The following is a 21,966-nucleotide window of genomic DNA, read 5'->3' as shown; positions in this document are numbered from 1 at the left end:
TATGTCAACAAATAAACGAGCATGACCACTTTAAATGTATGCTTGCACAAGCTGGGAGCAAAACAAAGTAGTCAGTTGAGAGGCATTGGTTGTATGCAATGCAACATGTAATGGTCAGTAATACAAAATCAACCAAGTTTTCTTATTGTCAAAACTTATAAAGCTTACTGTCAAAACAGAGATAAATATTTTTTCAGTATTATAACAAAAAGAAACTACTAGTACATGAAGTATATTAATGCACAAAACTAACAATTTTTTAAAGACAAATTTTATGTGAAAAGAGAATCAAAGTTAACAGTTAAGTTAAAAATAATTTCCAGAAAAAATAATTCTATACTCACTAGGAGGTGGTGAATCCATGGCAGCATTTCACTGATTGTACTACTCAAAAGCATATACCATTCTGTAATAAATAAAGATAAAATCAAGATGCAGGCTTAGGTAAATCTTTACAAGTTAGGGCAAATAAAGACGAATGATCATGTGTTGGCTTATATATATAACTGTTATGTGCCTATTTATTGAATTTATGCATGTTTCTCAAATATTTGTCTATATAGATGATTGGTGATTTGCAGTTATTCTATGTTTGAAAAATATTTATCTACTATTAAAGATATAGATGATTATTAATTATTATAAAGGGGAAATCAAAAGTTTCTTGATGTGTCCTTGAAATTGCTAATGAATATGTATTATTTTTAGATAGTATTAAAGAAGAAAAAACAGTGCTTTGGGATTATCCGGAGGCCACTATTTTTGAAAGAGTTTTTCTCACTGGGAACCTAAAAAACTACATTATTAGAAAGAACAGACTTTATTCAACTTACTGTGAAAATTACATGTCATTATAATGCACGGTTCTTGTTTCTGCCTCCCATAAGGAAGTGATATCGGCAAGAAAAACATATCTACTATTTATTATTATGTTATATAAGTTGGTAAATACATGCATGTATGTATTATAAATATAAAAAGTTTACAAGCGCTCATGTGATCTGAGCTTGAATTCAGGTACTATCTCAAGGGATGTTTTTCTTTTTTTCAGATCGTTCAACGTCATCTGACGTTGGATAAGTTGGAGTATCCGGGACGTAATCTGAGGTCGGGAGAGTACCAATCGGAATGCCTCTAGCCATCAGTGTGGGCTTAAATGTTAGCCTAATAACAAATAGTAGGTAGAGACAGAGTAGCCTCCTTTTCGCTGACATCACTTCCTTTTGGGAGGCAAAAAAACAAGAACCGCCATGTAATTTTCATATTAAGCCAAATAAAGTCTGTTGTTTTAATAATGTAGTTTTTTAAGTCCCTAGTAAAAAAGTCTCTTCCAAAATTTCCAGATAATACCAAAGTACTGAAAAAACAGCCACTGTCAAGTCTACTGTGGTGAAAGATTACGGACTAGTCCAAATGGTTTTTTTTCAGAAATTTTAGGTCAAATCCATCCAGACAAGCTATTAAAGATTTGATGAATAAGTTCCTAAGAATGAGCAGTGTTGCTGATGAAGCGCATTTGGGAAAGCCAATGACAACAAAATTAAGTTGATACAGTGATTGTAGAGAATTATCTATTGAACACTGTTATATAACATGTTTACATACATAGTCATAAAATAAATTTATTTATTAGCAAAATGAAACAAATTTAAAGTTACCAGGCCTACCTTTTACCTGTCCACTGCTACTAATGTAGTGAAGAACCGTAATGACAATTTATGTGTAAGTTACATTATGTATAGATTAGCAGTAAGGCTATTAGCTATTAGCAACTACATAATATTTGTATTTCTCATTAGAAATTAATGTATTTAACATCTACTTTTTTACAGTAGTAACTATTTACCTCTAGTCCTACACGTTTTTAGGAGTTTTGCAAGCATATGTTGAAATATGTCTTTATCTCCTCAAAAGAAAAGTCCAAAAACAAAAAATCTAGAGAATAATAACAACTTGAAAATGCTTTTTATTAATATACAAGGCCTTATAAGTAAAAATATGAATGAAATAACTATTTTGAAAAGTCTTCTGCATGACTTTAAATAGCACTAAAGTAGTTTTTATCACAGAACACTGGCTTAATTACGGGGGGGGGGGGGGGCATCTCTGTCCTTTCCGTCAGGTTATCATTGTGCTGGTGTGTTTAGCAGAAACGATCACATCAGGGGGGCTCACTCCTGCTTGTTCACAACTAGCTTGACTCAGGAACCTGTGATATAACCCGTTTCTGCTATGAGTTTCACTTTGAAGCATCTGCAACCTTCATAGATAACCCAGCTGGGATCACTTCTGACTGGTTTACACCTTTCAGTTGAACCTACCATTGGGCACAGCAAAAACTGATGTGTCACTTAAATCTGGGCAACCTTATGGATGTCCAGGAGCGGCACATCACTAACCACAAATATTGAGATTCTGGGGTTCAAGGGTAATTCGATAGGTCTAGTCTTCTGCAGGAGATGACTGTTGGAGTTGGTGGGGTTCGTTCCCTAAGTACCAGAGGTTGTTGCTAGCCTCAACAAGGGTGTGCCAGCCCCTGCTTGCTTTGACTAGAGACTGGTTCAGAGCTGGCCTCTCCTTCTTCCGGGAGGACATGACTTATTGAATATCCTGTCACTCTGGAAGCAGCGCTAAGGTCCTTACAGGACTAAGTGCAGTTTATAAACTTCTTTTCATAGAGAACAAATAAAAAAAAACCCTTCATAGATGAGTTGAATATTACAGTCATTTCGATATACCACTCCACTCACCTTCAGGTGATCCTAAAATTTCCTCCAATCTCTCGACAATCTATTAATCACCTTCATAAGTGGTGCAAATATATGATATTGATAGGTGGGAATTTAAATTGTTGTTAAAAGTTGTTAGAGATATCCCTCTTGCCCAATTTTTGATTACCCTTTCTCAGATCACAATGGCATCCTGGTGGATCTGTAGAAAATTTCAAATTACAATGTCTAACATACTCAGTTCAATAATGCTAGTGGTTTAAAAATAGTATTTCCTAAACATTCCCTTAACAATCTTAGTATGACATTGGCATCATATGACTGGGATGCCATATACTATCAAAAAATGAGATCCTTAATAGTGATCTATTACCTTTTCAGTAAATTTCCGTCTGTCATTGACAATGCTTTATTATAATATAATAATATTTCAATATTCGACAAAGGGTTACCTCCAGTAAACTAAAGAAAATAATAAATAAGTGGTATAACCAGGACTTGGTTAAAATAAAGGAAATATCTATTACATTTCCGTAAGATATAAAAAAATAACGTTGAGCTAAAACAACATTTTTTAACCCTAAAAACTTCTTCTACAAACATATTAACAACACTGAAAAAACACAGCTGCTTCTAGCTCCCTGGTAAATGCACAACAGGAAATTCCACAATTGAACTTACCACTAAATATGGCTGAAATCAGGGCTGACTTAGAAATTTCTACTCTAACCCCTCCAAGCAGTAATTTTTTAGAGCAAACCCAGTACACAAAGAAGTGCTACAAATCAAGAATATTCCAACAAACAGCAATAAATTGGGACAAAAACCTAAAAAAGTAGTAAAATTCTTCAACAAAATTTCCAGGAGATGCAAAACAAGAAAAACCGCATTATCCATCTTCTTGAGGATATACAGCAAAACATAGTCATGCCGACAGAACATGGCCTACAGCATGAATTATTACTAAACACAAGAATCCCAGGATATGTACTTAAGACTGATTTTAGCTGGACGGTACACAGAAAAGGAGGAGTGGCCATTAAGTGACAGAAGAATATGGAGGGAAAATTGAGAAAATAGACATCGCGTACCACTGCATGGAACTAACCTGCGAAATGGCAATGGTAAAAATTTCTCAAGGTAAAGAAGACCTTTATGTTGTAGGCATCTACAGACCACTTAGTGAAAATCTTATTGATGCTCTGGATATAATATACAATGTACTGGAAGATACAAGAGCAGAAAATCATCCCTAATTATGATGGGCGATGTAAATGTGGATATTTTAAAACAACATGACCGGAACAACCGTATTCTAAATGAAACATTAAGGAGCCACACAACCTGTCCAGACTGACTCTTCCTCCCACAAGGGTAAATCCCCAGTCCAGTACTTCCATTAATTGTGTATGCACAAATTTAAAAAAATGTCAATTTAAAAACATTAGTAATTGAAGCAGGCATATCAGATCACACAGCCCAATTGACCACAGCACAGTTTAAAATTCATGACATTCCCTCTACGAGTTCTATTCAACAACAATTCAAGAAAGAAAACATTAATACATTGAAGGCACTACTTGACAATGAAGATTGGAACGACTTTTATGAATCCCAAAATGTTGATGATGCATATAATACCTTCTTAGCAACACTGACAATGGGCACAGATGCTACTTGTCCCATGGTGAGGACAAAATCAAAGCCAAAGTCAAAACAAAAGACATTTATAGACTAAGGAACACTTGATCTTAAGGCAGAATATCTTAAATGTATGAATAAACATCAGCTTACAGGCACTGATCAAGATGAGGCAAACACAGTCAAAGCCAAAAAGGACTATGATCTCCGACTGAAAATGCTAAGGCAACAGGCGTCAGCATATTACATCAACAAATCTAATAATAAATGTAAGGTTGTGTGACAGATAATAAATTCTGAAAGACAAAACAATATACAAGCAGAAAACTCAGCTAAATGTGGAAGTGAATAACAGGGAAATAAGCAACCCATGAAAAGTGGCAGAACACTTCAACCATTTCTTCACCAACATAGCAGACAAGACACTTGCCAACAACACATATCACATAAAAATAGCCAACAACATACAAGTACAGCCTATGAAAAGCCTTCTCACACATCTGCCAGACTCTGACACAGAAGAAATTCAAAGTATAATCAAGAGCTTCAAGCCCAAAACCTCATCAGGAGTAGTCTCATCCAAGTTATTACAACAATGCTGTGAAACTCTTATATCACACCTGATTTTCATAACCAATATGTCACTAAAATCAGGAAAATTCCCAATGGCCTTAAAACTAGCCAAAGTATATCCTAAGTTCAAAAGCGGAAGTCCAAAGCAAGCCAGTAACTACAGACCAATCTCGCTCATCTCAACCTTCTCCAAAGTTATTGAACGAGTTGTACTTAAGAGATTGATGGACCATTGTGAACAACATAAGTTACTGATGACAAGACAACATGGCTTCTTAAAAGGACGATCAACTATTACTGCAATAATTTAACTTGCCAAGTTTATAATTGACCACCTTGAGAAAGGAGAATGCCTACTACAGGCATTATGCTTGATTTTAGTAAGGCATTTGATTGCCTTGGCCATAACTTAATTTTACACAAACTTGACAATCTGGGTATCAGAGTTCCTGCTCTAAACTGGTTTAGGAGCTACCTTGAAGAATGCAGCCAATTGATCGAAGTCAAACATACAGAAAGAGGACTAACTCATACTATAGGATCCAAGCCACTTGCTTGCTATAACCAAAGGTGTACCTCAAGGATCTATCCTTGGCTCTGTGATGTTTATCTTGTTCACAAACAACATGCCAAAACACCTGAATGGACTCTGTAATACACTTATGTATGCAGATGACACCACCCTTCTGTCTTCAGGGAATTCTGCTGGTCAATTGGCAGTGAGCTCATATTTATAACTGATTATGGCTTACCAATACTACCACACAAATGACTAGTAGTTAAATACATCAAAGACAAACCAGTTAGCACTTGGCAGAAAACGAAACCGTCCCAACTATTCCAGAAGGTGAAGTAAAACCACAGACCAAATTTCTAGGAGTGACTATTGACGAAAATATGTCATGGACATATCATGTTGACGTCCTGTGTAAGAAATTGAATACAAGCCTTTACATCTTAAAACGAATAAAAGCCATCAGCATCACTGCAACAACAAAATCAACATACTTTGCCGTATTTGAATCACACAAATACGATATGGCATAACTATCTGGGGAGGAATATCTCAAGGGAACCTACAAAGAATTCTGCGTCTTCAGAAGCAAACGATGAGGATACTAAATTGTCTGGGCCCAAGAGACACCTGCAGAGGATCTTTTATAGGCCAGAATTATGACCGTGATATCCCTCTATATCCAGGAAGTTATATTACATGTTGATGGGAAAAACTTACCTCGAGCAGCCGACCTCCATGACTACCGCACCAGACATGCTGCAGACTACCATCTACCGGCACACCATCTCACGCTGTACCAAAAGAAACCATCATATGCAGGCCAGAAGCTGTTCAACCTACTACCGGCAGAAATGAAGGTTCTCACAGGAAAGAAACTAAAGAAATCACTGACTGAATGGCTGATTTCAAGACCCTTCTACACACTGAAAGAATACCTGCACTAGGAAGATTTAAAAAGAAAGAAACCTTGCATTTTAACTTTATAAACATCTATATGTACTCTTGTGCATACATTATTGTTGTAAATATTACAGACATAAAATTATTGTAAATTGACGCTATACATTTCTCAAAGATGTAGTAATAAAGAGTTTCTGATTTCTGATAAATCAGCTAAAACCCTAAATAACTCAGACAGCAGTGACATATATAGTACGTCAAATAATATGCTAAAGAAAATAGTTCCTGGCATTGTTGTCCCTCTCGCCTTTTGCTTTAACCACTGTTTAAAGAATGGTTATTTCCTTAATGAACTTAAAACCTCAAGAGCTTGTCTAGTGTTTAAGAGGGGCTCCATAAATATGCCTGAGAGTTACCGTTCAATGTCTATAGTTCCAGTTATAGGACAATTACTTAAAGACTAGTTTATGAGCAAATTTATAACTATATTGAAACAACCAATCTCTTGAAGCCAATGTAATTTGGTTTTAGAACAAACAAATCTACTTTTCCAGCTTTAGATCAATTAGTATGAGATGTCATACAAACACTGGAGAATAAGGCCTTTGCTTGGGTCACTTTTGTGACTTGAGCAGGGCTTTTGAATGTGTACACATCAATAATCGTATACTGAAGTTTTCATCTTATGGTTTTGGTTCAAGTCTATATGCAGATGATTCTACTTTCTTAAATACAAGCAATAACTACAAGCCTTATAGACTACTCAATAATTGTTTACTTTAGATACTTCTCAGTATTTATTTTTAAAATTAAAAATGCTTAAAAATTAAATTAAAAATACAACAGATAACAATTACTTTTCGGAAAGACTGAAACTGGTATAGTAATAAATCTCGTAAATGACACAGTAATACCTCTGGCCATCAGCACAGGCTACGGCACCGCCTTTGGTGCTGCCCCATGCTGATAGTAATGAATGAAAACATCCCTCAAGATAGTACTGATCAGTAAAATATAAAATATAAAACAAGGCTGATCACTAATGTTCACTAAATATTACAAACTAATTTAACCATATTAAACCTGTCATATTAAAACAAAAAAACAGTGTATCCTAAGTTAGAAAACAATAGCCGCCTCATTTGTTCCACAAAGACAAGGAATGTAATATTCAGGATTTAATCTGCAAACGCATTTTTCACATTTTCCAAAACAAGCCGAAAAAATTTGAGGCTGTTGAGAAAAGCTCTCGTGCATTTGCGCCGAAAATCAGGAAAAAGCAACAAACCGCGAAAAGTATATAGAATTTTGATACAGTTTTCGATACAAAGATTGTTTTTCAATAATACTAAGATCATATATTTTCTCGGTAATTCTGAGCAATTACTTGGTCAACGCCAAACTTTTTTATATTTTACTACGGTCATAAGGATGTTCTCAGAAAGCAAGAAACATATAATTGAAGCCCCGCAAGGCCGTCCTACAGGTTGCCGAGCGATAAGAAGGTTCAAAGTCCACGCGAAAACAGTGGCTTGCGGGAGACACGTGGAAGGCCAGTTGTGACAGTACCGTTATGGCTAGTGGTTCCTCCGATAATCCTTTTTTATGTGACGGGTGTGAGAACACGTTACTTAGTTTCACGGTTGCAAATGAAGATCAGGAAAAGTTGAAACGTTTTTTGTACGAACACGGCGTTTTGCAACGCGCCAAAGTTTGCCCTCTAGAATTTGATATTTTACTGATAGGTACTATCTCGATGGATTTTTTCTTTCATTGCCGAAGCCCGCGCTGATGGCCGGAGGCACTCGTCTCAACTTGATAACAACTAATTATAATTTGTAGCTCGAAATTTAAGAAAAACATTGTTCATTTGGATCAAAATTCTGCTCATTTCAGTATTATTTTTCATTTACGTTAACTTTCCCGGGGCCTAAATTATGTTTTTTTAATTTCACATACATCTCTAGATTATCGTAGTAAAATATGAAAAAGTTTGGGGTTGACCAAGTAATTGCTCAGAATTACCATTTTCTCATCACATTTAATTACATATATATATATATATATATAAAATACTCGCCTTCGGCTCGCTGGGGCTAATTGGGCAGTTGGCTAAATGCGGGGATAAGCGGAATTCTGAGACAGGTTAAGTCCATTACAGATACGAGAAAAAGTGACTAGACCTTTCTTGTCGGAAATTTAATTTTATCTTTCGGTTCTGGCCTCGGATTTTAGCTATGATTTCTGGTTTTCTCGATATGGAGCTTGGGAGAAAAGTCTGCACTGGGTAGCTAGTGTGAATTGTTGAGTGTAAATATAATAAGAAACCAACACTAAGTTAGTATTTTTAACTTGTTTAGGGGGTTTAATTTGATCAGGAGTTTATCTGCAATTGACCACATTTTTGTTCGTTTTCACGATATGAGAGGTGTTAAAGCCGCTGTTGTTCATTCATATGTCACGGACCACTACAGTACTGCACTGACTATCTCTACTACTGATAACATAAATACTGACACTATTACAGAGAACCGTAGTCGCACCTACATTGACCACGCACTTTTAACTAGACATATCTCACAAACCGACTGGAGCCCGATTCTTGATAATTATGATGTTAATCAGTCTTCAGCTTATTTTACTACTACATTGAGCAGCTGTATTGAAGCCTCTAGAAAAACAAGCAATCATTGTTTCGTCAAGATTAAAAAAAATAAAGCCTTGGATAAATTCGGAATTAATTAAACTCATCATTCGTAAGAGAGACAAATTAAGTAAAAAAAACTAAAAAAAACAACCATTCAATTTATTACTGATAAATACATTTCGATCCTTGCGACATACATTGAACCAAGACGTCAAAAAAAGCAAAAAAGATTATTATAGGGGGAAATTAAATGAGTCGAGCAGAAATCCAAAATCGTTTTGGGAAATTATTAACGAGCTGTCTGGTAGACATAACCACAAAGAATCGTTCCCTTTCGAGAAATACCTACCTGGCTCCTCAAACAGGACTTGAATTTAAAAATTGCAAATTTCTAATGATTTTAATTCCTTTTTCACGTCTGTGGGCTCTAGGTTTAGCAGGCCTCACTCAACTCTGGAGGGGCTCCGGTCATCGATGACGCAGACTATTCACTTGACTCTAACTTTACTTTCAATACTGTCACTCAACTCGACATAGTACGTTACGCAATGGGTCTTCGCGGAGGGTCGGCACCTGGTCATGATGGTATCTCGACCTTCGTTCTTAAGGATAACATACATTTAATCTGCGCACCTCTCTTGCACATTGTAAACCTGAGCTTGACTTCGGGTGTTTTTCCGGATAATTTAAAATTAGCAAAAATTATTCCACTGCATAAATCCAATGACTTCACAGACATGAATAATTACCGTCCAATTTCTTTGTTAAGTGTTGTAGCTAAGATCATAGAAAAACAATTGTCAAAGACCAACTGGTTTTCTATCTCCAACAGTTTCAAATTATTTGCAATTCTCAATATGGGGGTTTAGAAATGACAAAGACATATCTGATGCTTTATTTCACATTAACAAAAGGTATAAATGAGGCAATATCGAATAATAAACGTAGTATGCTAATTTTTTTAGATTTAAAAAAAAAAGCTTTTTGATTCAGTTGACAGGAACTGTTTTGTTACGAAAGCTTGAGTTCATCGGGGTGCGGGGTGGCGCCCTCGCGTGGTTCCGTAGCTATCTCACAGATAGGCTACAGATTGTCTCGCTAGGCGAGGTGTCAAGCGATGTTCTGCCAGTGGACTACGGCGTAGTCCAGGGTTCGAATCTTGGCCCTGTTCTTTTCTTAATTTATTTTAATAATATTTCAAAGCTTCAAACCAATGGTAAATTAACTTTATTTGCAGACGACACTCTTATTTTCATTACTGGTTCAACGTGGAAGGAGGTAAAAAACAAGGCAGAATCAGACCTTTTCTTACTAAAAAATTGGCTTGACCAAAATATTTATCCTTAAATATATCAAAAACCAAATTCATGCCTATCTCGTTACGTAAAACAACTGATTACCAACTCGATAATTTAAAAATTCATGTCTGTGGAAGTCCCTTTAATAACGCGTGCTTTTGCAATGAAATAAACAAAGTGTATTCGTATAAATACCTAGGTATTTTATTTGATTCAAATATGAAGTGGACTGAACCATGTACAATTCTTAAAAAATAAATTACGGAAATATATCTTTGCTTTTAATCAGCTTAGTGCAATATTAGAAGAAAAAGAAATTAAAATGGCCTATCATGCTTATATTCAGTCTTTGTTATCGTTTGGTATTATTGCATTTGGAGGAGCTTATAAAACAATTTTACAACCGCTTTGTGTAATTCAAAAATCTATTCTTAAAGTAGCCTTTAAAAAACATCGGAGATATCCAACTGATAATCTTTTCTCAGAAATTGGTGTGTCCTAACAATTCGTCAGTTGTTTGTAAAATGTATTTTAGTTTTATATGTATAAACACTCAGAAAACATTTTCGAAAGAGTATCACATCCTCATAACACCCGCTTCTCTGAGAATGTTGGTATAGTTGTTCCGCAATATGTTAAAAAACCTTTTCCAAAAACAAACTGCTTTTACTTATCTCAAATTATTTATCGTAATATGTGTCAAAAATACCAGAACGTTGATTTGCTCAATTTACCCTCTCTCTTTATTTTCAAAAAGCAAGTGACAGAGTGGCTTATTGGGCTGAGTTCGGAGGACACCGAGGCTGTTATCTCTCTGGGCCGGCCTGACCGTTGACCTCACAACATAACATAACACAATACAATACACTTCACCGACTCACTTACTGTACCCTCCCCCACATACCACCACCAATCAAATACTATTAATAGGCACAAGTTCTTTCAGACATAATTAGAATGAGATAGTTATATATTACATATTAGATAGTTCCAAGCTGAAACCAGACTTAATTTTTCTAAATTATAATAAACTATGTTTATCATTGTTATTTTATTTATTTTTTTATTGTTTCTTTCTTTTTTTTAATCGTAATATGTTAGTTAAACTTTCTTTTAACTTCTTCATTATCATTTCCCATATTATTACCTTAGCTCACACTGCAACTTAGTCTACGCACAGGCTCTTGCCCATGTAGACTATTTCCTTTTTTTTTATTATATCAAGGTGTTTTTAGTTATAATTAGTTACACTTATTTTAAGATTATTAATTTAAAAAATTAATCAACAATATGCTATTTTTTTTTTTTTTTCTTTTCTTTCTTTAGGTATGCACCATGTATATACTTGTGGTTGGGAATAAAAAAACGATTTCATTCATTCATTCATTCATTCATTCATTCATCTAGTCATACCAGGAAATTCCAGGGAGGAGGTTAATGTTATCGGGTGATAAGACACATGTAGGCCTCTTTTTGAGTGTGTTGTGTCTGTGAACATAATTAAAATCGAGGGGTGGGGCGGTAATGTTACCGGGGGTTAAGACACACGTGGGCCTATTTTGGAGGGTCTTATAAATTTGGGTGAGCATAAATAAAATTCACTCTGTCCCTAATTACTACTGAACTTTGCTAACGCTCTGCAAATTAATGATGTACTCTAGTACGCGTTTAGTAGTCACTCGTTTACTTAGTAATACAAAGTCAATCTGAAACTCATAACGAATTGCACAAATTTTAGTCAGAAAAATCAAAACCCCCTGAAATAGCCAATTCACAAGAAATATTTTGCCTTTGAGAGTATATAACAGGCTCACGGTAAGATATAGAACAAAAGGCTACTGAACCTTTTTTGTAGATCCTACTAATAGCTATTAAAAAGTGTTTTTATATTTAAGCTAGCACAATCAAGTCAACCGCTATAGACTCCAGTAACAAAATTTTCACATCAAAATTACAAAGTATTGACATTTATTAGCCAAACCGATGGAGATAACGCAAAAGCTCACTGGACCTTTTTTGTAGAATGCCTGATTTTGTATTAAAATCAAATTTTTATTATGTACTATAGTTAAGGGTTCGTCCACAATAAAGGCCATAAAATAAAATATCACGTAAAACTTAAAAAATCAATACTTTGAAACGCGTTATGCGGCCAAACCGTTGAGGATAGGGCAAAATGTTACTGAACCTTTTTTGTAGATCACGTCATTTGCTAAATCACGTTGAAAATTTGTTTTGAGCTACGACCAATAGTTTAACCGCTATCGAGCCCGAAAGGTAAATTTTTAGGCGAAAATTTCAAAATAATTTCACTTAATTGCGTTTTGAAGCCAAACCAATGGAGATAGAGTAAAAAATAACTGGACCTTTTTTGTAGATCATCTCATTTCCTAAATCAAACGTTCGTCTTATTTTGACCTCAGACCAATGGTTTCGCCGCTATCGACCCCAAAAACAAAAGTTTCACGTAAAAATAACAAAAAAATTGCACATAATCACGATTTTCGGCCGAACCACTGGAGGTAGAGCAAAAAGTTGCTAGACCTTTTCTGTAGATCGCGCAATTTGCTAATTTGATGGGTCAATCAGATTTGAGCTACGACCTACCGTTCCCTTGCTATCGGGCTCGAAAAATTATTTTAAGCGAAAAAATCTCTGGAATGTCAAACATTCCCGCGTTTTGTCGCTTAACCATGGAAGATAGAGCAAAAAGTCACTGGACCTTTCTTGTAGTTCACTTCATTCCTGACTAACGATTTTTCGTCAGATCCGAGCTAGCTCCAACGGTTCGCCCGCTATCGGGCTTACAAAAAAGGCCTGCAAGGGTGAAAAATGTGCAAATTTTCTCGAATTTTTTTGAGGGGTTTAGAAGTAAAAAAGTCCGGTTTTCAGACTTTTCCTCCGGGTCATATTGCAAAAGGTACCTGCATGCCAAATTTCAAGTTTCCAGCACTTCTAGAAGTATGTTAGAATTTGTATCTATATATCAGTGAGTGAGTCAGTTTCACATGCGGCTGTATAAGTATTTAGATTAGACAGGCACTGGTAGGCCTCATGGTGTTCTTCCGGGGTGCGCAAAAGGCCCTTGAGGCTTAAGTGCATGGCAGTAGGCCACCTATCGAAGAAGAAGAAGACAGGCACTGTCGCGCCCGGTCGACAAACTGTCTGGTTGGTAAACCCAGCATTACAGCAGGCGCCAGCCGGGGTAAATGAACAAAATCTGTTTAATTAAGTTAAAGTGGTATTAAAAAATATAGTTTTAATTTTGTTTACAAACTTAAATTGTCTTTAAAAAAAAATAATTACTATACACTCAATAATGTAAACAATGCCGATCTTTTTAACTGAACCCGGCTGGGAATAAAAGTTAAAATGATTTAAAAACAACTAGTTCGACACCAACTTTTATCCATACAATTCAAAAATTATAAATTACAATCTCTAAGTTAGTACTATTATACATATCTTGTTTAAAACTTTGCTCTTAAACAGGATTACAAGTTTTCCTCGTTATAAATGTTCAAAATTGTAGTCTAATTGAAAAGGGCCAAAACAGGTACCATTTTTGGTTCTTACTGACATAAAACCTAAATTTAATGTTTGTAAACTATTTGATTTATTTCTACACACAGAAAAAAACAAGCAACATTTTGATTTAACTCCCATGATTTTCGATCAACTAGTTAGTTTGTGGTCAACGTTCAAAAAGGTTATCTGTACTTTTTTATGGGAAAGGAGTATCCAACAAATGCCCATGCTTCTTGCTACAACAGCGGTTCTGATACTGATACTACAGCGCCGTGGCTGACACTTCTAAACATTTTGTCTTGGCTTCTGTAACTATCATTGGAGATTTGAGATTATGTTATAGTCAGATTTTATTTTGAAATGTCAGACATTTGTGATAGGTTAAGCGTAACCAATCTAAGCAATTTGTTAATGATGTCTGTTGAAGGCACTAATAAAAAGGTCCGTTTCAATGAGGATTAAACATTGGTGTTTACAAAAAAAAAAAGAAGAAGGTTACAGTTTGAATGATGTTAGCAGGGCCCCTAATTAGTTTTGTAAAGATAAACTGATGTTAAAAGTGACTTGTTTCATAAAAAATAATCATACTAGGCCTACTTAATTTTATTTTGTATTTTAAACTGAGAAAAATTGGTTTTTTGTATATTTTTACAGTAAATTAAAACTGCAGACTGTTTTTTGATACGTATTATTGTAAGGTTCGCGGAATATCAATACTATTAATAAGTGCTACAAGACACAAATTTTTGCTAAAAAGTCTGAAGAGCTTGTAGCATTTTTGGTAATTCTAAGCAATATATGGGTCAACCTCGATTTTTCTCATATTACAATATAATGTTCCAATAGTCAATTAGAAAAGGAAATGACTAGAATTTCTTGCCGGAAAGCAGTTATAGGGAGCAGGCAACCGCCAGACGGTCATATATTGCTTAGAGTTACCTATTAGTGATCAGGGGCACTGACGTGATATGGGCTTCAAATTTGGAACTACTCGAGTTAATTTTTTTTCTAAAAGAGCAAGCAGCGCGAAGCGCTGCGCAGCGGGCAGGCATCGTGCGTGATCTTTTTTTTATTAAAAATGTCTGATAAATTGTTATTACATATTACAATATAATGTAGGTAATGTATGTAAAACAATTTTAAAACACATAATTACATGCTGGAAAGCAAAGTAAACCAATATAATCCTCCCAATACAAAATCTCCGTAAAAATCTGGTAAAGGAATCTGTGTAATTCCTTTGGCCTGAATCAATTCAGTATAGAAGAAGATCACGCACGATGCTTGCCCGCTGCGCAGCGCTTCGCGCTGCTTGCTCTTTTAGAAAAAAAATTAACTCGAGTAGTTTCAAATTTGAAGCCCAGATCACGTCAGTGCCCCTGATCACTAATAGGTAATTCTCGCGGTTGCCTGCTCTCTATAACTGCTTTCCAGCAAGAAATTCTAGTCATTTCCTTTTCTAATTGACTATTGGAACATTATATTGTAATATGAGTTGCCTGCTCCCTATAACTGCTTTCCGGCAAGAAATTCTAGTCATTTCCTTTTCTAATTGACTATTGGAACATTATATTGTAATATGAGAAAAATCGAGGTTGACCCATATATTGCTTAGAATTACCGCATTTTTTCTATGAGAATATTCATCTCAGCTTAAAACCCTGGTAACATTTCAAATTAAAAACACAATACAGAAACTTTAATAGAGCACCCACAACACATATTGTCCATAGGTATTTTACAAATCCATTGTTCTAGCTTACTATCAAACACACAGTACACAACTCGAATACAAAATGACTTATGGCAATGGCAAAACACAAAGAACAACTTCTTTATCATGAAATGCAATAATCAGCAAAATCAGACTGATCACAAAATGGGAAAAAAATCATTAATAACAATATGCACACATAAGATATCGGTAAACAAGACTGAGAGCCCAAAATGACAATCAAACTTCACCATGTAGTGCTAGAAACTGTAGGGAAAATGACGAAAAAGAGGGAAGAGTCTTAAATTATCCTTATATGAACTTAGTAGCTCTACTCTGACCCCTAAAATTACTTGTATTTGTGTATCCCAATTATTCCCTCTACCAATACCTCCTTAGCTTGTTATCCCTCCCACCCAGAAACCCTGATTCTCCTCAGTCCCCTAGATTGATGGACTATTTGGGATATTACAGAAATTTTAAACAATTATCTATTATTATGCTAATATACAACCGCCTAATAATTCTTTCTGGAAATGAAATCATACTATTTTAAGAATTTGATAAGTTTTTTTTTTATCTTTATAGCTAACTTGGCTAATGTAAACATTATCAGAAATAGCCTACAAATTATTAGAGATGTCATAAAAATCACACAATTCCAAATATTTTAGTTTTCACAAAATTTCTCAAAATTAGTCTAGGCATCTTATTGTTTTTAATAAAAGCATTTAAATATTTCAAAAACAAGAAGGTGTATACTTTTATAAGTAACACCAATTTTTATTCAAATAATATGTCTAGATCAAAATGTGTTATAAATCAATGTTTTCCAACATTGACTAGTATTTTGCTCCAATGATTATAAGCACAAAAAACAATATATTTCAATGTATAACATCAATTACGCCTGAACCCAATGTTTTCAAATTTACAAAGCGGGACTACAAAACCTAAAAATATAACACAAACTTTAGAATTTCTGATAAGACGAATCAAGGGTTAAAGTTTATAGCCTGAATCATCAACATAACCTATAAGAAAGGCACTTGAGGTCAATTATTAAAACAAAATTAATAAATATCTATTCTATTTGCACTGAAATTTTATTGATGTATGTCTACATTTCACAGACATCAATCACTTTTAATATTTCATTAAAATACTGCTTTGTTAACAATGAATATATTTTACCTTGACTAAAACGTAATCCAGTAACAAGCATATAATGTATATAGAAATAGATTTCTGGAAAGTGACATTACTATCAAACGACTGTAATCCAATGTTTAGGTGATAATAATGTTAATACATAAAATTTTGTATAAATTCCTCACAGTCTTGACACTACACTTTAAACGTCAAATCTTTAACACTTCATCTAGACAATATTGGTAATTGGTACTAGGCTTGGAAATGATACAGGCAGTGACAAGGCTAGAAAGTGGAAAGTAAAGAAACTTCAGCTGAACCTGAACGTCATTACATTCTAATATCAAAACATTAATGTGCTCTAAAACCAACCGGTTAGTCCGGTAGATGGAATCAAATACATCACTACAATTCTTATTAAAATTAGTCACACCATTTGACCAACTATTCTTAAATATTCAAATTATTAAATGGATCTATGCTATCTTTTCAAACCTAGTATTTCCATTAAATTACTTATTACGTGATACACACAGTATTCAGAAATTACTCATTCAATTTCTCCAGAAAATAGCGATTCCCTTTTAGAGAGCAACACTATTCAGCTGCCGGCCGCGCACCTAATGCTACGATTTTAAAATGTGGCTAAAATTTAAAACTAGTTTTCTGAAGTGAAACATTTATGGATTTGAGACGTCTCTTTTTATAAGACAGTTTTATTTTATTTACATGCTATAAAACAGGATTTACCCTAATAATATTATAGCAGTTCACGAAAAATTACAAAACAGACATCAGTGGCTTGAGTTATAGCTCAAGTCCATAGCACAATTCTTCACTTTTGGCTTTACTTTACTTCTCTTACAGTAACTAGTGTAATATCATAAATATACTATAATAACAATGTAATAAATATAATATAATAACTATGCAATAAATAAAATATAATAGTAATAAATAAATAACTAAACACCAACCCACATAGAGAACAAAACAGCCCGGGGTGAAACCTATGGGGAACGTTGACCTACGGATCTCATGACAACAATGGCTTAATCTTTTTTTTTTTTAAAACATTCAAGCTGTCATGGTGAATGTCAATGTCGGACCCACCCAAGAGTATTGTATTATAAGACCTCATCATCCTCAACAGAGGAAAGAATGCACGCGTCGCAGTGCGTGAATAGGGCAAATGAAACAAACATTTTTTCCTGCTGTTGAAGTTGGGCACTCGATAACTGAGGACTCCAAAACAGTTCGCGTCGTCCACCCGCCCCACCTTTTAACCTTTAACCCCACCTTAAGAGCAAGGCCTCAAGCGCGCGGCAAGCAGATGACTAGCTACTGTTATAGTGGCAGCTATTCATCTTATCAGTTGTGAAACACAAATTTATAACAAAAATCTTCACTCTAAAACATAGTTATAAAAACATTTATTGTTTCGACGAAAAGGCGATGCATTTACGTCAAATACTATGTTCTGGTTGTTCTTTCTTCTAGACCATGTAAAAGTTAGAGCTGTATGAGGAAAATTAAGAACGGACAGGCTATCCTTCCTACCATATCTTGCAACATACTAGTAAACTATATCAATAAAATGCAACATCTTAAAACCCAAACTATCACAGTCAATGAAAGAAGTAGAGTTAGTAGTTCTGAAAGGACCGATGCAAGTGACAGATTATATAAAGAAAATTAAATATGTAGCTTCGTGAGCAAAACGTTTTTGACGGAGAATAATCACTTACGTATCACGATATTTACAATATGTGGGCCTTTATCATTGTGGATAGATGCCCTAAACAATGGATACTAGTTCATAACAAAATAGATGCAATCTGCAAATTTGAACAATTGTTAGTTGAAGATGAAATTTTGTACTTCAACTTTTTATCTCACCTTAAACGTGCAAGTTTTTCTTACCGAAACAGTTCCAGAGGAGGGGTGGCAGTATACATAAATAGCTCTTACGATTGCGAACCCTTGAACTTACGCCAATTCAGTGAAGAGCATCGTGCGGAGTTTGCGGGTGTTGTGAGCAAGACACATTCATTAGTCGTAGTATCTATGTATAGATCTCCTAATGGTTGTTTGGAAAGATCGTTTTATTTGCTCGAGTTTTGCCTTACTTACCTCATTACATTGGGTATGACGGCTGTAATTGGATCTGATCACAATTCAAATCTGTTGAACTAAAATAAGCACACCACAGACTTTACCAATCTGCTAAAGAGTTTTAATTTATATTACTCAGTGACAAATCCTACAAGGGGGTCATTCCTTCTTGGATTCCTTTTTGACTAATATGGATAGTTGAAACTATGAGGTTACAGCAAGCATAATCTTATTTGAAACTGAGATTACTGAACCGTTTATGAGTGCAACTGTAATTTCCAAAAGGTATATGTCAGGCCAATTAATGAGGATAAGTGCCAGAGTTTTTATGGCTATTTAGCACTGTGCCAACTGCCTCATGGTGTTTACATTTTTCTTCAATTATTTTAAGCAATTCTTTGATAAGTATTTTCCAGGAAAGCTAAGAATTGTTAGAAAGTGACCTAATAAAGCATTACCCGTCAGTTCTAGGATTATGGCAAAAACTTTTTTACACATAAATTAGCTAACATGAGATCTGTCATCTTGTTTTTATAAGACTATGTAAAATCTCACCAACAATTCATTATTCTGCTTCGAAATATGCGTAGAGAATATAAGTTTAAAATTAAAGAAACCAAACAGATAGCCTAAGCTTGTTTTGTGGATTGTTCAAATAATCCCTGTATGGCTGCCTGGGATTTAATAAATCGCAATAGACTTAAGCGGAGTCACCAAATAATTACTAAATGACTGCTAATGCCGATGATTTCAGTGACTAGTTTATAAGTTCTACCGATAACATTGTCTCTGGCATACGTGATAGTAATGTCTCCGCAGAATTATATTTTATGGTACCTTCCGCAACAAACTATTCTTTTGAATGGTGCTTTGTAAATAGTTCTGATGTTGTAAATATAATAAGTAAGTTTTAGCCATCAGCAAGCGAGGACATTTTTATATGTCCATCAATTTATTACAAGTTGTAATCGGTACTATACCCCCCGTTTTGGACCATCTAATCAACTGTTATCTGATGTCGGGAGTTTTCCAGACATACTAAAGACTACAAGGACTGTTTCTATGTTCCAAAGTGAACATAGAGAGTAATCATCCAGCTATAGGCCTAATAGCTAAATTACAATATTTGCCAAAGTGTTTGAATCTATTATGCTGAATCAGTTGTAGAGTTACTATGAGAAAAATTATCTCATGGTACCTGCCCAGTACGGTTTCCGAAGGTGTAAATAACTCAATGCGGTTGAGTCCTTGTTGAATTTGTAAAGGTTGCGTTTGAAACTAAGAACACTACTTCCTTTGCTATGTGATCTTTCACGAGCTTCGAATTGTGTCTCTCACAGAATTTTAACCATGAAGCTTCAAGACTAAGGTATTGTAGATGTTTTTCTCAGGTTGATTGAATCCTACTTAGAGCATAGGAGTCAAATTGTAAGTTGAAGAGGTTTTATTTCTAGCCCTTCTAATGTAAGACGTTGTGTCCCCTAGGGCTCTGTCCTAGGCCCAGTGTTAGTTTTAGTGGCGATAAAGATTTACTTTATTGCGTTGATTGTAAACTAGTCTATAACATTTAGTCTTTGTCTGAATAATATAAATGTGCCAACTCATGCTGTTGGGCCTACTGCTAAGTTATTAGGGGTTTACTCTTGATCTTGACCTGAACTGGAGTGCTCATGTTGAACTGTATGCAGTAAGCTTAGAAGAGTATTATTTTTATTGAAAAGGATGTGTTTATATGCCCATTAGCTTTGTAAGACAGGGGTTTTTTGGGTTCTTCCAATCACATGTACCATTTGGTATTGTTCTCTGGGGTCATGTCGTCCCATGTACATAAGAATTATTGTTGCAAAAGAAGGCTGTTAGAATCTTAAGTAATGCTAATGTTCTAGATCATCGCAAACCCTTGTTTGTAGAACACAACATTCTAACAGTACATAACCTTTATATTTTCGTGTGTTTGTTGACTATTAAAAAGGATAATTTATTATTACCTCTCAATAGTTATGTTCACTCATATGATACCAGGTTTAAAGGAAACATTTGTATCCATAGATCAAGATTGTACCTAATCTCCAAATCATTTCCAGTAACTGGTATAAAATATTTTAATAAACCGCCAGCAGCCATTAAACAAAAGGGATTTAATCGAGTTTTATTTAGGGAGAGCCCATGAAAACCGTGAGAGTGTGATGGAAACAGATGTACATATTGAAACTAAATTGTTGAAAAATTTAATTACGTGAGACTGAATATTTCAAAATAAAATACTCAACTTAGTAGAAGAATGAAAGTACGATAGAAAGTATAACGCTCTAATAAGAGCGATAAAATAGAGAATAGTGTCGAACGAAGCTAAATAGGGAATCCAAAGAACTGGTTCACACATAATTTATAAAATTAAAAACGTTTCCCAGAATACAATGTTCGCTCTAATATTAATGTGTGTAACTATTTTATTATGTATTTTTATGAAACTCTAAATTTTATTTATTTATAAATTTTTATAAAACAAAATTTCTCGTTTGCCCCCTTTCCGATCCAAGAATCAATCGAAAAAGCTTTTGAAGGAGTCGGGATCAAAATTCAAACAAATAAATCAAAATTAGTAGTGATCGGAATATATAGGTCTCCCAGTGGAAACGAAGATATTTTTTTCAAAATTCGAACAATCACTGACATACAGTGATGACGTACCTGACTGATCAACGTCAGGAATATGTCGTGATGGGGGATTTCAACATTGATGTGTTGGACAACATACACCATTCCACAGTTCGATTAGTTGGTTCACTTAGGTTATTCGACCTGGAGTTGCTAGTCAAAACTCCGACGAGAGTGACGGCTACAACCCAATCGGCTATCGACATCATCACCAATCATCCAAGGGTCGCAGTGTCTGTGGTAAACACAGCTATATCTGACCACTACGGGCAAGAAGCTGTCGTAAGTGGAATGAAACTTGAAAAGGAGCCCAAAATTAACCAAACAATAAGAGACACAAGGCCAGAAAATATCGCTCACCTTATAACACTTCCCTTTCAACAGAAAAGTGGAATTTTCTTCACTCTTCTTAATCCGTAGAGCAGCAGCTCAAAACATTTAACAACGTCCTAAATTTCCATATTAACACATGCTGCCCTACAAAAACGATTAAT

The 21,966-nt window shown here is 34.9% G+C and overlaps 1 protein-coding gene across 1 annotated transcript in view; it reads right to left on the bottom strand.

Annotated features, from left to right (window-relative positions):
* The window catches only part of LOC124369038 (FYVE, RhoGEF and PH domain-containing protein 6-like), an 85,582-nt gene extending 68,605 nt beyond the window's left edge, over positions 1-16,977 (bottom strand). Inside the window, exons 1-2 of the mRNA XM_046826719.1 lie at positions 16,742-16,977; positions 345-406 (exon numbers count right to left, since the gene is read on the bottom strand). Coding sequence (XP_046682675.1) covers positions 345-363 — 19 coding nt within the window. The 5' untranslated portion in view covers positions 364-406; positions 16,742-16,977. The remainder of the gene's footprint in view (positions 1-344; positions 407-16,741) is intronic.
* Between the last annotated feature and the right edge of the window lie 4,989 nt (positions 16,978-21,966).

Source organism: Homalodisca vitripennis, chromosome X, assembly GCF_021130785.1.
Source record: "Homalodisca vitripennis isolate AUS2020 chromosome X, UT_GWSS_2.1, whole genome shotgun sequence".
Classification (NCBI taxonomy): domain Eukaryota; kingdom Metazoa; phylum Arthropoda; class Insecta; order Hemiptera; family Cicadellidae; genus Homalodisca; species Homalodisca vitripennis.
The sequence above is the reverse complement of the archived record's forward strand: the minus strand, read 5'-3'. Positions and strand labels throughout refer to the sequence as shown.